This window comes from Mauremys reevesii, linkage group 3, assembly GCF_016161935.1.
Source record: "Mauremys reevesii isolate NIE-2019 linkage group 3, ASM1616193v1, whole genome shotgun sequence".
NCBI classification, from domain to species: Eukaryota; Metazoa; Chordata; order Testudines; family Geoemydidae; genus Mauremys; species Mauremys reevesii.
In genome coordinates this window covers 56,782,280-56,800,293 of record NC_052625.1, presented here as the reverse complement: position 1 = coordinate 56,800,293, position 18,014 = coordinate 56,782,280, and the positions used below count along the sequence as shown (strand labels likewise).

General features: G+C 38.6%; 1 protein-coding gene across 9 annotated transcripts in view; it reads left to right on the top strand.

The window, feature by feature from the left end:
• LCLAT1 (lysocardiolipin acyltransferase 1) overlaps positions 1-18,014 on the top strand; it is a 206,861-nt gene that overhangs the window by 123,044 nt on the left and 65,803 nt on the right. For all 9 annotated transcript variants that reach the window (XM_039530335.1, XM_039530331.1, XM_039530336.1 and 6 more), the window contains one exon: positions 15,464-15,580. In XM_039530335.1, coding sequence (XP_039386269.1) covers positions 15,464-15,580 — 117 coding nt within the window. The remainder of the gene's footprint in view (positions 1-15,463; positions 15,581-18,014) is intronic.

Genomic DNA, 18,014 nt, shown 5'->3' with positions numbered 1-18,014 from the left:
GGCTGCCTTGAAGGATTAAGTAAGTCTCTGAGAGACCATACATTAAACCAGTTAAGGAAAAGAAAAGGGCAGTGCATATGCCCTCTGCAATAATAATACAAAGACCATAGCCTGAACTTAGACAAATGGCACAAAGACCACCAAGTAAGAAATTCATGGTGGTCAGACGTTTCACCTACTATCAGAGTTCCTATGCATATTGTTTTCACTGCAAAGAATAGAAACTCAAGAAGAATTAAGCTATTTCTGTAGTAGCAGTTTTCCTTTGCTAATGTGCACATATACTTACATCTGTCTGGTTCTGATCCTGCAGTGTGTTCCATGTGGGCAACTACCTGCACCACCCAGTGACCCATTGTAACCTCACCTTCCCTTTCTAGGGTAGGTTATTGAAGAGGTATTGAAATTCCATCTTCAGCATCTGATTATTCTCCATTTTTTTTAAACATTCATTTTTTATCTCATTAGTTGAAAGACTGCAAGGCAATAGACCAACATCCGTACTGATACTGTTAAAACTATCAGCCTCCATCAATACCATTGATCTTATGGTGTGTTTGTCTTATATCACTGCGGGGAAGGGATAGCTCAGTGGTTTGAGCATTGGCCTGCTAAACCCAGGGTTGTAAATTCAATCCTTGAGAGGGCCATTTAGATTCTGGGGCAAAAATCTGTCTGGGGAATTGGTCCTGCTCTGAGATAGGAGTTGGACTAAATGACCCCTTGAGGTCCCTTCCAACCCTGATATTCTATGATCCTCTTGGAGAGGTCCCAGTGGGTTGGTGGGCAAATGCTCTTCTTCCCATAGGGATGTTACTTAAATCTCATGGGATTAAATCTAATGTTCAGTTTTTTCTGGCTGGCACACTTCTGTCAGCTTTGGCCATTTCAGAGTAGTTGGATTGTTCATTCTGGGCCAATGGATGTGCTCCATATCTTGGGGAAATGTTGAAGTCTCTTTATCTAAACGTTGTGAAGAGCAACCAGACCCTTTAATGGTCTGAACCTTGATGGACCAGCTTGTGGACTCTATGCTCATGCTCATGAGCAGTTGTTAACACAATCCCTTTCATTTCAGTGGGACTACTCATGTGAGTTAACTGCTCTCTAGTGAAGGCTTGCAGTCTGGCCCTATGTGTTTAGTAGTAACAATTGTTTTAAAAATGGTTTAATATTTATTCTACAAATCTGCAGTTTTCTGTGTGTATCTTGTTTCTTACTGAATTACTAGTACCCTCAGTGCTCACACTTAGCTCCACCAATCAGAACATCCCCAGGCCATAATTTTTCCAGAACAATCTTGCTTTTCTATCAGAACTGAGTGTTTGTCTACACGAGACGTTATATAGGTATAATTACACTGATATAGTCTGATCTCTATACGGGTATAATCCCTGTGTGGGCACTCTTATTCTGGTGTAAGAATGGCTTTTTTTCCAGTTTAGATACACAAACTAAACTGGAAGAGGCACTCTTATACCAGAATAAGAGTGTCTATATGGGCAGTTATACTGGGTTAGCTATAGCATTTCAAATCCACACCCAGCCTTATACTGGTTTAACTTCTCCATGTAGTTGTTCCAATTACAAGTTAGACTCATTCCATAGAATCATGTCTCGTTTTGTACAAAGCAGTCATTTAAAAACGCTAAACCCAATGTCTTGCGTTCTAAACTAAAAGTGATTGCTACCTTGTACAATATAAAAAAAGAAAAAAAAACACTGGAGTGCTTGCTATTAAAGTAAATATCTGTCCCTGTCTACCAGTGATTGTTTTTATGTGAACCATTAAAGTACACTTTTTAAGATCATATAGAAGACTTGACAACACACCTTTGCCAATTAATTCTGAGCAAGAAAAAAGTATGCATAGTTATCAGTGTGATATAACATTTAAATGAAACATTATGTGAGTGTATAGAAAAATCACTTTCAGGAAGTTGTTATACTATTAACGTCACCACTCATTGAAACCCCATGTTTCATCTTTTAGATGAAATAAAACAGAGTTCCTGTACTCTTGTGGTCACTACAGATTCTATGGCACACTTTCCAAGAATAGGCATCGGCACATGTGTCCTGGCCAAATTACGAGTTTGGTGGCTACTTCTGATAGTGGGGAATATAAGTAGAGAAAACTGGATACAGTACTCTTCATGTACTTAACTGTATGATTGCTGTGCATTGTTAAACTGCTACCATTTTCCATCCAAAGGTTATCTGCATGACAGTGGTATCTGAAGTGACTTCTCCTTATGGAAAAATTGTATAATGCTTTAAGATCTTTTGGGCAAATCTTACATAAATATAAGACATGGCTGCATTTTAACTGGTTGAGGTAATGCCCCATGCATAAAGTTTGTAAGGCACTTTAGAATGAAATATGCTATATAAAATATGAATAATAGTAATTGTTTTCTTTTTCATAAAGAATTTATTGCAAACTATATGTATAGGGGCTGGGGAGAAAACATTTTTTTTTTTTGGGTCATCATTTAACTTTGAAATACTTTGAGTTTGGGCAAAATGCATCAGAATATTTCCTCTTTCTCCTGCCCCACCCCCATGATTCAAAATTCTGTTGCAAACACACTGCAGAAAAGAACCCCCAACAAATAACAGCAGAACAAGTAGTTACTCTTTCTGAATTCCAGAGCTCTACAAGAATTCAAAGGAATCTTATGTCCAGTGCTTCAGAAGCTTCAGCATAACTCACCTTTTTACATGTTCTCTTGCTGCAATTGAACTCTTTGCCCCCTGTCCCTCAGTCCCTAAGAATTTTTAATGAGTCTATTTTATAAATCAGACTAGTGAGGCATGATGTAGCCCAGATCTCTGCAGGAGTGTTCTGATATGAAATAGAGGCTGTACTCTCTTAGGAGTAACTTCAGTGCCACGTTTGTTCCCTCTCTTTATGGTTTTCCACTGAGCACTGTGTGTGTTCAAGGGCACTGGTAATGCACAACCTGATGTGTAATAACTTGAAAATGGCATTAATGTCTTTAACAGTTCTCAGATAGTAAAAATAAGAATAGTTTCACAACATGTCCTTAAGTAGAATGTTAACAGTGCATAAATACGACTGAGATGTACACTGTGCAACCTCCCAAAATAGACGGATAAATGAAGCTGCTTAATTCAAAGGAAAACATAACTGAGAGTGGTCAGTTATTCAGTTTTGTTATGTGGGACCAATGATAGTTGGAGAGCATATGAAGTCTTGAGAGTAGTGGCATGGGTTTTCAGCCAAGGCCAGATAGGAGAAAAAGGTGGTGGTACTGTCCTTAATTTTACCGTCTGGTGATGCCAAAATGAAATGCCACTCACAGTTGGTTGATCAGGTCTTCATGATATGGCTGTCTTTCCATCTTGATTGCTCTGATCAGTAGCACAATAGTTGCATTTAAATGGTCATAACTGAACTTCAGCTTGAACACCTAATTCAGATGAATGGGGCAATTCACAACTCTTATGTACCACTTAAGTAAAGCATGTAAAAACGTGCATAATTTTAAGCATGTGAGTAGTTCTGTTGACTTGAGTAGGGCTTCTCAAGTGTTTAAGGTGAAGCCTGTGCTTAAGTGCATTGCTGGATGGGGTTGTGGAACTATTGTTTAGGTAATCTGCAGATTATGCATACGCTACCTCATGGGTTACACATGGTTCATGTTTTGAAGGATTACAAAATTAAGCTATCAGGGAAAAGTACCAGCATGCTAAGATGCTCTGAGTTTCTACATTGTTCATTGTTTGGTTTTTAGTAGTAAAACCATCTTAATGGCTCATAAAAGCCCATATCTCCCAAAGTGAACTGAGCCCTGAGTGATTACTGTGAAATTCTTCCTCTAGCCTCTTTAAAAGTCCATGAATTTCTTGTCACACCCTATATAACGCTATCCAGAGTAACACATCAAAAATCAGTGAAATATGTGGATTTCATTAGGATAGTCAAGCTTTGAGTGCAGGGCTTTACAAAATCCCACAATCACCTTTTGAGGTAATTACCCCTATCTTACAGATGATAAATTGAGGCACATAGTGGGTAAACTACTTTCCAAAAGTGGCAAAACTGGGAATAGGACTCTGGTCAGAATACGCTTATTCCGCTATTTATTATTTAACATTTATACTGTAGTAGCGCCTAAAGGCCTCAACCAGGCTGGGCCCCTCTTGCTAGGCATTGTACAAACATAGAGAAACTGATCATTCCTACCCGTATGATTTTATAATCTAAAATACAAGATATAATAGATGGATGAGACAAACAAGGGTATAAGAATAAGGGCAGAGGAGATACTTTTTTTTAGTCTAATAGGATGTATGAAATTTGTCGAAAAAATAATCTCAACTCACCCCCTGGTTATTTACTGTAAGCATTAGAGATGAGGCATTCTAACCAGTAGAGACACCCCCTCCCTTTATAGTTACCTATTTAGTCAGCCTAGGTCAAATGTATTTCTGCCTGAGTCACACTTTTAATGCAATAAAAGTTTTAAAATATACTTGGATAAAAATAACAGTGTACGCACTGAAAGACATCACAGAAGCAAACAAACTCTGACAGGAGACACCCGCAAGCCTCAAATAATGTCAGTGTATGTTTCTAGGACAGTGAATGTACCCATGTAGAATTTGAGTACACAAACTCAAATGCAATGTGCATCTTTGTTTTTAGGGCATGTTTCTGTAGGATTTTCTTTATAGAGAAACTGAAACAATCAGCTATAACTATGTGGCTCAGGGGTGTGGAAAACCCACACCCCTGAGCGATGTAGTTATACCAACCTAACCCCTGGTGTACAGAGAAGTGTGTTGATGGGAGGGCCTCTCCTGTTGATATAGCTCCCACTTCTCGGGGAGGTGGAGTATCTATGCCAGTGGCTCTCAACCTTTCCAGACTATTGTACCCCTTTCAGGAGTCTGATTTGTCTTGCATACTCCTTCACTTAAAAACTACTTGCTTACAAAATCAAACAAAAAAATACAAAAGTGTCACAGCACACTATTGTTTACTTTCTGATTTGACCATATAATTATAAAATAAATCAATTGGAATATAAATATTGTACTTACATTTCAGTGTATAGTATATTGAGCAGTATAAACAAGTCATTGTCTAGCTGAAATTTTAGATTGTACTGACTTCGCCAGTGCTTTTTATGTAGCCTGTTGTAAAACTAGGCAAATATCTAAATGAGTTGATGTAACACCTGGAAGATTTCTGTGTGCCCCCAGGGATACATATACCCTGGGTTGAGAACCACTGATCTACGCCAATAGGAGAAGCCTGTCCATCGCTGTAGGTAATATCTTCACTAAGCGCTACAGCAGGTCAGCTGCACTGGTGCTGCTGCAGTGCTGCAAGTGTAGACAAGCCCCCAGTCAGCTTTTGAGTCAAACTGCTGAATACTGTATGTTTAATTATGTTGTCAAACATTTACTAACTTCAGTGACAGTTGTAGGCAGGAGGCTCAGAAATACTCTGTTACTATGTGAACTTGAAGATTTTATAATTAATTCATGTAATCTATTTTGGTATAGCTAATAGCTTCCAGAACAGAATTTTCACATAGAAACCAATACTGCGTATACTTTTTCAATGCTCTGTCATCTAAAATTCTTATACCAACACTTTGAGACTGCGGTTCTTAATACCCATTAAATTGAGTCTTATGGATACTCCCTATTACATTTTAGCTTGGAAAAGAGGTCATTAAAATTCCATGGAATGGTTAGTCTGTTTTACTTGTGAACCGTGAAAGGCTCAAAAGAATGGGAACCATTTTGGCTATCTGATAGGTGAAGGGTAGCAGACAACCTCAGTTAGATTGTACATTTTAGTATTTGAAATGTTTACATACCAGACATTAATTAAGTTCCAGTTTTGCTTTACTTTTGAAACTGCAGCTCATTGATTTCCATAAAAATAGATCATTCTGCTTATTGCTTCTCTCCTTCCTCTTAAATATTTACTATATAACTTGGGCTTCCTGTATTATCTAAACTACAATGCCTCAATATAAAGGAAATATCATTAATAAGAACTACCAAGTTAATGTCACTTGCACTCCCTTCATCTTGAGGGTTGCCTTACATGTCACTCTGGCTGCAGCAATGCTTGGGATGCACCTTCTTGTTCATGACATTTTGACATTATTGTGAATGGAGGTAAGATTCCACACACTTTTTTTTTTTTCCCCTTGTCTATCTCTAGAGCAGTTTGTTGGAAATGAACCAAGCAGAAGTCTGAGTCATATTCTCTTGATAAAACAAGCTTTATTATTAATAGAGGGAAAATCAAATTAATACAGAGAACTTTTCATAACATATCTCATCTGAATTCTTTGCAAAGCTCAGTGGAATACGTGCACCTGGCTTAGTTGCCGTGAAAAAAGAAAAAGCCTTATATTTCTAGAGACTACTGTCCACTCTTTCCCCTTTCATCAGGCAGCCTGAGCCACTCACTCTTTCTGTGTCTTAGGCCTTGTCTAAATGTGCAAATTGACAGATTTGGGTTAAACCAATTCAGTTTGCATGTGTAGACAAGGCCTTATGCCCCTCTGCCAAGACCTATTTGTCAAATCTCTACTCAGTGGTTTTATTTGATTTTGGAGGTGTTCTTTCCTAACCCTTAGCCACCTTAATAAGGCAAGGTGATTGAATTTTGATGTGTGTGTCCATTTTTCCTCAGCTTAGGTGTTAGGTCATGTTAACTCAGTCTATCTCAGTGGTTCCCAAACTTTAACAACCTGTGAACCCCTTTCACGAAAATGTCAAGTCTCGTGAACCCCTTCGTAAAAATGAATATTTCCAGGGATTTTCTCCTTTACCTGAGTATGAATTATAAAAGCAGTGATCTTGGAAATACACAGTTTGTTTCTATGACATGCTTATTACACACTGTTTATTATTATTATTATTATTTATCATTACAATATTTTTATTACATTATGAAAATGGCAACACGTTTCCAAGATCTCACGTTTGGCTTCAAAACAATTCTAAGTACTAACAATGTAAACTGTGAACATTTAATTTTGGATAACAGTTTTTACTGATGCATAATAGCACATGTAAAGGAAGAAATATACACTTGATACCCTACTGCTGCATACTATAGCAATGCCGGACAACCTGATCCACCTCTCCCACATGCAATATCAACCTTCCCAGTAGAGTTTTTGCAAAGTGTTTCTATATATTGACATTTACGGGACAAGTCCTACTAGTGTGTTTATAATACATGTTGATGTGTAAAAAAAATAGGAGGTACAGACACATACTGGTGATGGGTATAGTTTTCCAGTATACCTTAAATGATTTAAATCACTTAAGATGCTTTTGAAAGCTGAACCTGATGGGCTTAAAGGCAGCAGAGCACAATTTTTTCCATGGCTTTCAATATGAACTTCTCTTTCATGTGTCTTTGGGAGAGAAGCACTGATTAGGATGGAGTATACTTTAGAAATTATACTAATGTTATTTAAATGTTTTTAATATCAGTTGGGAACTTTAGCAATAAGAAGTTAATCTGAAAGGACTGCAGTTACTTCAGTATTAGGTTTCACCATGCCACCTCTCAGGACTCCCCATCACCACAATCTTCTATTGTGGAATTATATATTAAAATAATAATAATAAAAGAAAAAAAAATCAAAGAATTCATTTTAAATGAAACGGTAAAGAAAATAGCCCAAAGCTATTTTTAGGAGTTAATTTGTAGTTGAACGATCAAAAGTAGGTACTAACGTTAAAGTTGTGACATTCAGTTTCCTCCCTCCCACCCAGGATCTGTGCAACAGTCATCACTGAATAAATAGGTCATGTTACTGATGCTGCCATCATCCCATCTCCCCTACTCCTTTGTTCATCTTGGTACCCCTCCTGGTAATTAAGATGTGAGCTTGGAGCAGGCCTCATGTCCCATCCATACTGAGAGGACACCTAGCATATTCTGGAGGGCTGAATAGGGAGAACAGACTGCCAAACTGTGCCTTAAATTACTAAATAAAGCGCACACAAATTGATTTGTAAGTCAGTCAAAGACTGAAGAAAAAAAGGTTACCTCTGACAGCACAATGAGAGAACATATGGTAGTACCTGCTGTCACCTGTATTCCCCTTCCATGGGCCAGCAAGGACACCCACTCTAGGCTCCTGGCTCCTCAGCCATCCCCACTCTTGGGTGGAGACCCATGTGTGTCTGCCTCCTGATGGGTTTTTCCAGGCTGCCCAACTCCCTGCCTATACTGTGTGTTACCCAGCAAGTCAGACTTGCGGCAATAAAAATATATCAACTCCCCAGGTTCCTTTTTTGGGCCCGTTAGGGTTTGCCTCCTCCCCAGGTCTGGTTTAGCCTATTTTTCCTTCTGGCAAGTTCTCCCTCTCCCTTCTGGAAGAGTCAGCTTTGTCCCCATCTCCCTTGATTTTCCTCTCAGCCCCTCTGCATATTGATTAGCTCATTTCCCAGGTTCGGTCACGTCTCTAGGATTCTTGTCTATTAATCATGATTTCAGGGAGCGGGGAGAGGAGAATGGAGCGCCAGGGTGCAGAGTTTATAGAATTGTTCAATACCTGTTAATTTGTAGGCCTCATTGAGTTTGGTGACACCCCCTCTCCCCCAACCAGTTCTCCATTTCCTTACCTAACCCCTAATTTGAGCTGAAACCCCTTACCTAACTCCTAATTTGATCTCAATCTTTATAGTCCTCTTTGTCCATAAGTGCAAAAATGGACAAGGCTTTTTGTCTCTAACAGTAGTGGAGTTAGATACTGTACCATTCCTCCTGCCCCATCTTATTCAATTCACACTGCATTTCAAAAGCCTTCGGAAACACATCCATGTGAACCCCTTTCCTAAAGCAAGGAAGTAATATGAAGTCTATGCCACGCATGGGAAAGGTTCCTAGGAACTGGCTTCATCTATCAGACTATAGTCCTGCTGGTGCAGTTTTTTCATCTCAAGCTGATACTGATGATCCTTCTTCTCCCTCTCCTTGTGCTGGCACTGGCTTTCCTGCTCTCCTCTTCTCACTTGAGCTGACACTGTTGCTCTAGCTCTGCAAGCAGCTGAGTTTCCAGACTCACACTGTCCCTCTCCAGCTGTAGCTTCTCCTGTACTAACTGTTGATCCACAATTCCCTGTTGCAGTGATGTAGTTTGTCTTCTTCTGTCCGTCTCTTCCCTGCTTTCCGCCAGGTAGTTGGCTCCAAGAGCTTCCCTGCTTGTGGACCCTCTGCCAGCGGGCTCCCGTTCCCCATGAACCTGGACCATTGTTCCTCCTCTGGTTGTTAGAATATAGCAAGTTGACTAGTGGTGGTTTTGTCTGCTCCTCAGTTTTGAGCTGCTTTTCTTTGCATAGCTCAACTCTACAGTGGTTCATAATTCATTTGCCCTCACTCTTTTTCTGCTATTCCTTCCCCAAAAAGACTATCAAGATTTTTCTCTGTGGTCTTTCCTTCTAGGATACTTGCTTTCAAAGCTGTTGACACTTATATAATTCACACTGTTCCAGAGCCACATACGCTGCCACCATAGTTCAGGGCAACTGCAGCTGTATTTCCCCACTATTGTCTAGAAAGGGCACCCATTCTAGGCTCCTGGCTCCTCAGCTGTCACCCTCTGCTGGGCAGACACCCATGTCTCCTTCATGACTGAGGATTTTCCAGGTTGCAGAAGTTTCTTGCCTATACTGTGAATTCCCCAGCAAATCAGATGCGTAAACAGGCCTGCTTTGCCTTCTCTCCAGAAGCTATAAACAGCATAATTGCCCACAGTTAAGTTACCACACAGCTCCTTCTAAGCAAGCACATTTATTCCTCAGATGAAAGTATTTCAGGGAAAACATATTACAAACAAAACAAGAACCCTGAATAAAAGAGTCCCTGAAGCTTATAATACTTCTCAGGATTTACATTAGTCGTGTCTCTCTCAGAGATGTAACATACAATCCCACAATAATACATGAACATTTTCATTTTTAATATAACAAACTCCTAAGACACATGAAAGTTATTTCATAAAAGGTTTGTTCGAGATATTGCAGGAAATTGCCATATCTATCACATCAGACACAGAATTTTGTACCTGTCAATTAGTATTTCATAGCAAGTGGAAACATTGGTAAGAGAAACTTATGAGGCAAATACATTCTACTTAGATGAGAGACTAACATTCAATGTGTACAGATAGACCAGTGGTTCCCAAATGGGGGTTCACTCAATTTGTTACAGGGGGTTCTTGGGAAAAAAAATCCCTAATGGCGGACAGAGCTGTCCCTAGGGACTCCGGGCAGCACGGGGCCAGCAGCCCAGAGCCCCTGGATTTCCAAGAGCCAAGCAGATCAAAGCATGCCTATCTATCACACTGAAGAGATTTAAACTTCAAGACTCCTTATAAGAAATGGAAAGGGAGGTGGATCGTTTTTGCTGTTTTTAAAATGAAATAGGCAGCTAGTGTTGTTTTTAAAATGATTATGAAGAACAAGTTTAAGCTTTGTTGTAATGTGCGTTGTTTGCCTGGACTGCTCAAGACCTGAATGCTTGTGTAGGAGGAACTCTGAGTTGACTTCTTAAATACCTTCCTGCTGTTTCACATCTGATACTCCTTGATGAAACATAGAAACCTTGTCTTATAACAGACTTATTCAAAGTGATAGATGCTTGGAAACGTGTTGCCATTATAAACACACTAGTAGGACTTGTCCCGTAAATGTCAATATATAGAAACACTTTGCAAAAACTCTACTGGGAAGGTTGATATTGCATGTGGGAGAGGTGGATCAGGTTGTCCGGCATTGCTATAGTATGCAGCAGTAGGGTATCAAGTGTATATTTCTTCCTTTACATGTGCTATTATGCATCAGTAAAAACTGTTATCCAAAATTAAATGTTCACAGTTTACATTGTTAGTACTTAGAATTGTTTTGAAGCCAAACTATGAAATGCTGAATGGCCACCAACAAGAAGATGGTTGGCAAAGCCTTCTGAATTTCTTTCCAGAGGAAAATATGGTAAACGCTAGGAGTGATTGTCATGCAAATCTTATTTTTGTAAAACAGATTTTTTTACTTTAAAATATTCCAAATTTTTTTAATCATGAGTTGTTTCTTTTAGAAATGTTAAAATTATTTTTGTCATCCTCATTACCATATTCTCATGAGCAGTGCGAAATCCAAGTCTGAAATATTTCCATGCGCTTTAGACTTGATGTTTGTGTAGTTTCACAAGATTGATATTACCTTCTGCCAACTTATTTCTTTCTTGACTCCTGACATCTTTCAGTATTGTTTTGGGTAAAATTCCTGTAGACCCTATCTTGCTCCAAAGTTTTCAGAACAAAATAGTTAATTTTTTTTAATAGCATTATTTTCTTATGGCTGACTGAATGACATCTGACTCTCAATAAGCAAAATTCAAATTTTTGCCTCAGCAATTTATCAGATCACTGCATTTTTCTATCTTTCAATTCAGAATATTCAAATTAAAGGTTGTCTGACAGTAAATCAGCTCCAATTCCAACTTCTGTGGTGGTCTAAGCATATATAATTTGAAATTGACTTCTTGAAAAACACAATGCTTAATTTCAAAAGAAATCCATTGGGTGGAATGGCAAATAGCACGCTGTCCTTTTTCTTTCTTTTTTTCCTTCCTTCCTCTTTTTAAATTTTTTTTTCCTTTCAGTAACTTGTTGATTCCTGGTATTCCAAGTTTCAGAGTCTGAGAATAACAGAGGTGTGATACTTACAATCTCCAGGATGACTTTTATGTATATTAAGAGCATCACCTAGTCACCCTTCAAGATTGGCATGGAAACTCTCTCAGTCTTCGTCACTTGCTAGTATAAATACTGTTCCCCAACAAACATGTGGAGGGTGCTCACTGAATGAATGGCTGTTGAATTTTATTACTTATTAATTATTTGTGTTACCATAGCACCTAGCCACCCTCCTCATGGAGCAGGGCATCCTTGTGCTAGGCACTGTACAAACAGAACAAAAAATGGGCACTGCCCCAAAGAATTTATAATTGAACGATGAGACAAGAGACAACACATGGATACAGACAGATGAGGGAGAACAAGGAAACAGACGATACTGCTCAGCCTGAAAGGCAATGCTATCAGTGCACCAATGGTTAATTACGTTTTCTGTAGGCTTTTATAGCAAAGGAGAGTTTTAAAGGAGGGTTTTGAAGGAGGATAATGAGGTAGCATTGTGGATGTTCACAGGGAGCTCTTCCCAAGCGAGAGGGACTGCCAGGAAGAAAGTACAGAGGTGCTTGGTTGAAAATGTAACGAGTGGGTGATGGAGGCCCCAAGTCTTATTTACTGCACGCTATTCAAACCCTGCTCTGAAGATAGAATTAAGTTCCTTATGGGCTTTTCTGTGACATCTCACTAAAATATGAGCGCTTCGCGAACAGTAATGAATTTATTTTCACAGCCCACTGTGAGGTGAGATGGTATTTATCCCCATTTTACAGCTAGGGAATTGAAACATAAGGAGACTATGGTCAGAAGTGACCACTAATACTGAGTGCCTAATCTGAGATGCATAGGCCTTATTTTTCAGGCTACATAGCAGTATGTGATACTTAATATGTTCAAAGCTCAGCTCCCGTTGACTCAGCCCCTGTGTCTTAAGTTGGGGACCCAGAAAAGGAAGAACATACAATTAATGACTACCAGTGAAAAGTTTGGTTTAAGTGACTTGCCAGGTGTTACACAAGGACTCTGTGGCAGAGATAGAATCCAGTTCCCCAGGATAAGATTCAGCAGTCTTAACCATGAGACCATCCTTTCTCTTCCTGCATTTCCCTGCCTCATCTGTTACACACTTCCCAACTTCTGCAACAGGTAAAGCAGGGGTCCTAGAGACAGCAGTCTCCTTTAATACACAAACATTACTCATTCCCAGAGCAAAGAGAATGAGGCAGAGGTCCAGTGGGAAAAGCAGTATGTGACCATGTAATTTAAGACTGTATCATAAGGCATTTGCACAGGCAACTGTAATTCTAGCATTTCCTAACTTTTGAGTGCTTGACTTGCAACCGTAATAATGTTATTTTAACGTAGCTCTTTTGGGATGTTATATGTAGATATTGTCTGCTCATCATCCTTTTCATTGACTGATCTTTTTCTAGTCTTCTAGTTTTCAAAATGCCAGGAACACAAATAGTCAAACACCAGCTAGAACCGTCAGCAACAAGTTCTGTGTCTGCTTGCAGCTCTCTGTTGTCATATGCACTCTGAATGCACTAAGCCAGGACCAGTCTTGGGCATCTCTTCACATCTGCCTGCAATTCCCCTTCTTATTTAGCAATATGAGAAGGATAGAATGGCTGCAACTTCCCCAACACCCGTTCATGATTCCCCTCCCACTTGGTGCAGAGACCCTCCCTAGATGAAAATGGGATCCAACGAAGTGGATATTCACTCACGAAAGCTCATGCTCCAAAACGTCTGTTAGTCTATAAGGTGCCACAGGACTCTTTGCTGCTTTTAGATGAAAATTGTTACTCTAGACCTCTGTCAAAAGTAGAGTATTAATGAAGTTAGCAGAACTGTTTTAAAACTCTTTAAGCATGGACCAGTTGGCCATTGTGGATGAGGGTCCTCGGTGGAAGATTTTTTTCAGCTATTTTAATGTTCCTCAGATTTCCTAGGTTTGGAAGCTTTTCTTTTAACTGTAATGTTTTTGTTAATTTATCTTTATGCATTGACAAATTGGAAGAAAATATGTTTGGACTCTTTTGGTTGCATTAATTACTTGTTCCCTGGAAGTACTCCATAGTATGCCATAGTGGTTGCTGGGTAGTAGCTATTATTGTCTCCAAATTAGGTGGTCAGTAAGCCTCTGCTCCACTGTTAATTGTTTAAGGGCAACATCCATGAAAGATTGCATTCTGTGTAGTATGTAGTTCATTTTTGCTTGTTAAGTTGAAAAATTATTTCGCACATTGCTAGTGCATAGTATGTTCATTAACCAATGGGAGGTTCTCTATGTATTGCTCACTGGTAGGTGTGTTACTTTAGAGAGAGCATGTGGTTTAGAATAAAAAGAGGCAGACTTGGCACAAATGAGCAGAGTGCCTTACTAACACAATGATTGGAACTAATCTCTATACTCATGCCTTTGGTTTTTGTTCGACAAATGAGTTAGGTGACAAAGCATGACAAAAATTAAAAGGAAAAGGAATGATCTGTACTTGATCAATTTTGCTAGCTTATTAGGCGACAACGGGCTTTCCGTTAGCATTCTCAACTTTATTCTCTGTTAGCAATGGTTGATTCTAATAACTCAGTTTTCTACATGCATTGGGTTTTATATTGATCAGACACAGATCTTGTTCCACACCTCTGTTGCTGGACTGTCCCCTTTTGAACGCCAAAGGTGTTGTTTAATAAATACATTTAATTAAATTGTTTTTCCTCATGTTAGCATGGGGAGATCCTAGATGTCTTTTGGCTTAGTGACCCTGAAGATGCAGTGACACCAACGGAATGCAGCAATCAAGGCCACTTTGGATGCATTAATTTGAGCAGACAGTTTGAAGAATTCTCCAACACATTCTATAAAACAAATGGATTAATGTCCACTTGTCTACAGAGGTTTTCTTTTTTGTGTCTGGTTTTGGTTTGCTGAGTGGGATGTGTAGTAATTATTCCTGAAGACTTGTGCAGTTACCTTGAATACAGGAGGACTCTTGCTGATGGACAGTGAAAATCTTTACTTCACCAGGTTTTCACCAGAACTGCTTTCAGGTGGCTTGTGAATACTGTGCTTACAATAGCAAGCCCGTATTGCTGCAGAGGGGAATTGATTTAAAATCTAATGTACTGTATATAAGTGCAACTCAAATTTATGATTAGACTAGTGACTAAAGCCTGTCAAGTTAAAAATGCATAAGCTGGCTGACAAAAGTATTGATCTAGTGCAGTTGACTAATTGCTGTTTGTCTACATTTAGAAAACGTAGCTTTTTATTTTCCAGCTGGGAATAAGGTACTTATAACAATTCTGTTTGACACAAAACATTGATCTTAAAGGTTTTCAATTCATAATATCAAAGCTTACGCTATTACAAACTGCAGTACCTTTTGAGTTAAAGTGTCATTCCAGTTTCCGGCACTTATGTAACTTGTACGTTGCAATAATCATTTTATTATGTCTTTCAATATATAGCCTTGGTAAATGTGAAAGTCAGGTTAATTAAGAGTACGCCAAAGAGTAAAAAGATTTTTTAAAATAATCATATAAGGAAAAAACCCTCACAAGTTGCTGTATCTCATGGTATTATGAATTTAATCAAAAGCACCGTAAGGTCTGCTGCCTTCAGAACAGTGCTACAGTGATGTACTCTGTGTGCTGCTGTTGTATTTGGGGCTGTTATAATATTATGAAACTTCATAACCCCTACTAATATTCATGTTGTTAATGTTCTTTTTTTTTTTTTAAATCTTTAGCCAATACCAAAGCCCGCAGTAATGAATTTGCTGAAAAGAATGGACTCCAGAAATACAAATATGTCTTGCATCCACGAACTACTGGTTTCACTTTTGTAGTAGAACGTCTAAGAGAAGGTAACATTTCTTTAGATATGTATTTACTTTTCTCTTCTGCAACTTCAAATAACTAATCTCAGGAAAGCCAGATAATTGACTTTAATAAATTAACTACTCCAGAACACTATTAGAAATGCAATAGATACCCCATATGAGAAGACAACTTTCTTCTTTTCTGCCATGATTACGATGTTTGCAGTATGGTGAAAAGATTAAAGCAGTCTTGTGTTTATCAGATATTAATATAATTTAGAACATCCATAATGAGACAAGAAACCACTCCCTTGCTCCAAAGTTTTTTTTAATACTATAGGTTGGCTAATGATTCAGTGCAGGAAAATAACTTTGGAAATCCCTAAGGCTAGCCTTAATGTCTGTACCTATACTTAATCTCGGGGGAGGATTAATATTTATTTGCATTATAGTAGCACCTTAGGGCCCCAGTCAGTGATCATGGCTCCATTGAGCTAGACACCGGATAAACATATAGCAAGACTGTCTCTTCTCCAAAGAGCTTATTATCGAACTATAAAATGGGACACCAAGTGATTACACATAATCAAGGGAAGTATTAAAAAAACAGACTACTATGAACATCATAAGCAGTGGGTCACAACACACCATTGTTGAAATTTTAGTAGGCATCTTAGGTTTTCGCATACATTGTATGTGCTTTGTCTAACTTGTGGTAGTATGTAGTTCACTGTTACTTACACAGTTTAAAGGTTTAATTGGGGGGAGAGAGAGCTCAGTGGTTTGAGCATTGGCCTGCTAAACCCAGGGTTGTGAGTTCAATACTTGAGAAGGCCACTTAAGAATCTGAGGCAAAATCAGTACTTGGTCCTGCTAGTGAAGGCAGGGGGCTGGACTCAATGACTTTTCAAGGTCCCTTCCAGTTCTAGGAGATAGGATATCTCCATTAATTTAAAAACATTTGCTTAAAACTTCCCACAATTAAGTCTTTCTTTGCTGTATTAATGCTACTATCTTTGGATTCTTTTTCAATTAAAGCAAGATTTTCAACTTGTAATCTAGTCAATTAAAAAAAGGTTTAAAATAATTTCAGGTTCTATATTTATTCTGGAGTCACCTCCCCAATCCTTGTGGTTTTAAGTAATTTTCTTGTATTAAAAATGTGTTTTTTCTCTCATGTTGCTGTGTAAAAAACATGTACAAACAGTGCAACTGATTATAAAGGGAAAACACTAAAAATGATTTTATACAAAGTTCTGCCAAAGTTGGAGAAAAAACCTGAAAAAACTAGTTTTTCTTCCGATGTTTCAAATACTGTAATTTTATTGTTACTTGTTTCTGTAGGAGGCATATTTTCAGACAAATGAAATGTTAAATTGAAATGTCCCTCTAAACTCGCTATTAACATTAAAGTATCTATGTATCTGTAGGTACGTCTACACAGCCACACTGCTTATTTTAGTTCAGAGCTAGCATGTGTAGTGTGGCTGTGGCAGCACTGGTGATGGCTATGGATAGCCAACCAGGTGCAATCCCATCTGAGAACGCTAGGTGTGTACTCGGATGGCTGGCCCAAGCTGCTGCCCTTCCTGCTGTGGCACACTGCTATTTTTAGCACATTGGCTAGATCAGAGCTAGTGTATGTATGTCTATCCAAGATGAGAATTATACCTCTGAGCTGCAGTGTAGATGGACCGTGGGGGAGTAAAAGGGGGGAGAGACACTCAACCATTAGGTAGTCTAGCTTAATACTTCCCATTATAAAACCTTTATTTTCAGTTGCATAGAGTTGTGAAGAAAATTTAAGACCCCTATCATTAAGGTGCTATCCCTCTCTTCCCTGTTTCCACACGATTGTAATGGTTAGCAGTTACAATAACCCCAGAAATAGACTTGCATCTTCATTGTTGCTTGTGATTGCAGACTGAAGGATGGCATGTGATTTTAAGTTGGGGAGGTGGTGATGGAAACTTAAACATCATGTTTGTTTTTGAAAATATTCTTGCGCCTGTATGACAACCTTAATGCCCCATGGTTTTCCTGTGAATAAATTTTGGCTCATGGCAGTTTTCCATTCCTCAGGCTGAAATGCCTTCACTTCAAGCCTAAGTACATTATTTAGTTCCAAAATAGGTCAGTGAAGAGGGGGAGAAATGCCATGAGGTTTAATTGCCTTTTTAACTTTGAAAAAAATAAATTAAATTTGGCAAGAACCTTGATTAATATGCATTGCAAGCCGTATTATGAATGAATTACCTGTTACGTTATAAAAATAGCTGTTTGTGACCCATAAAAGTACTTGGAGAAGAAGCTGAAATAATAACCTTCAGGAAAAAGTTACTCACATTTCTTTGCATGAGTTTTGGGCTTAATGTGAGGTTTTCCTGAGTTTTATATCAGGAGGCAGCTTACTGACGCTAATTATTAGCATTTTCTGTGCGCCCCCCAAATCATTTGTATGCACTTCTTCCAGCATGGA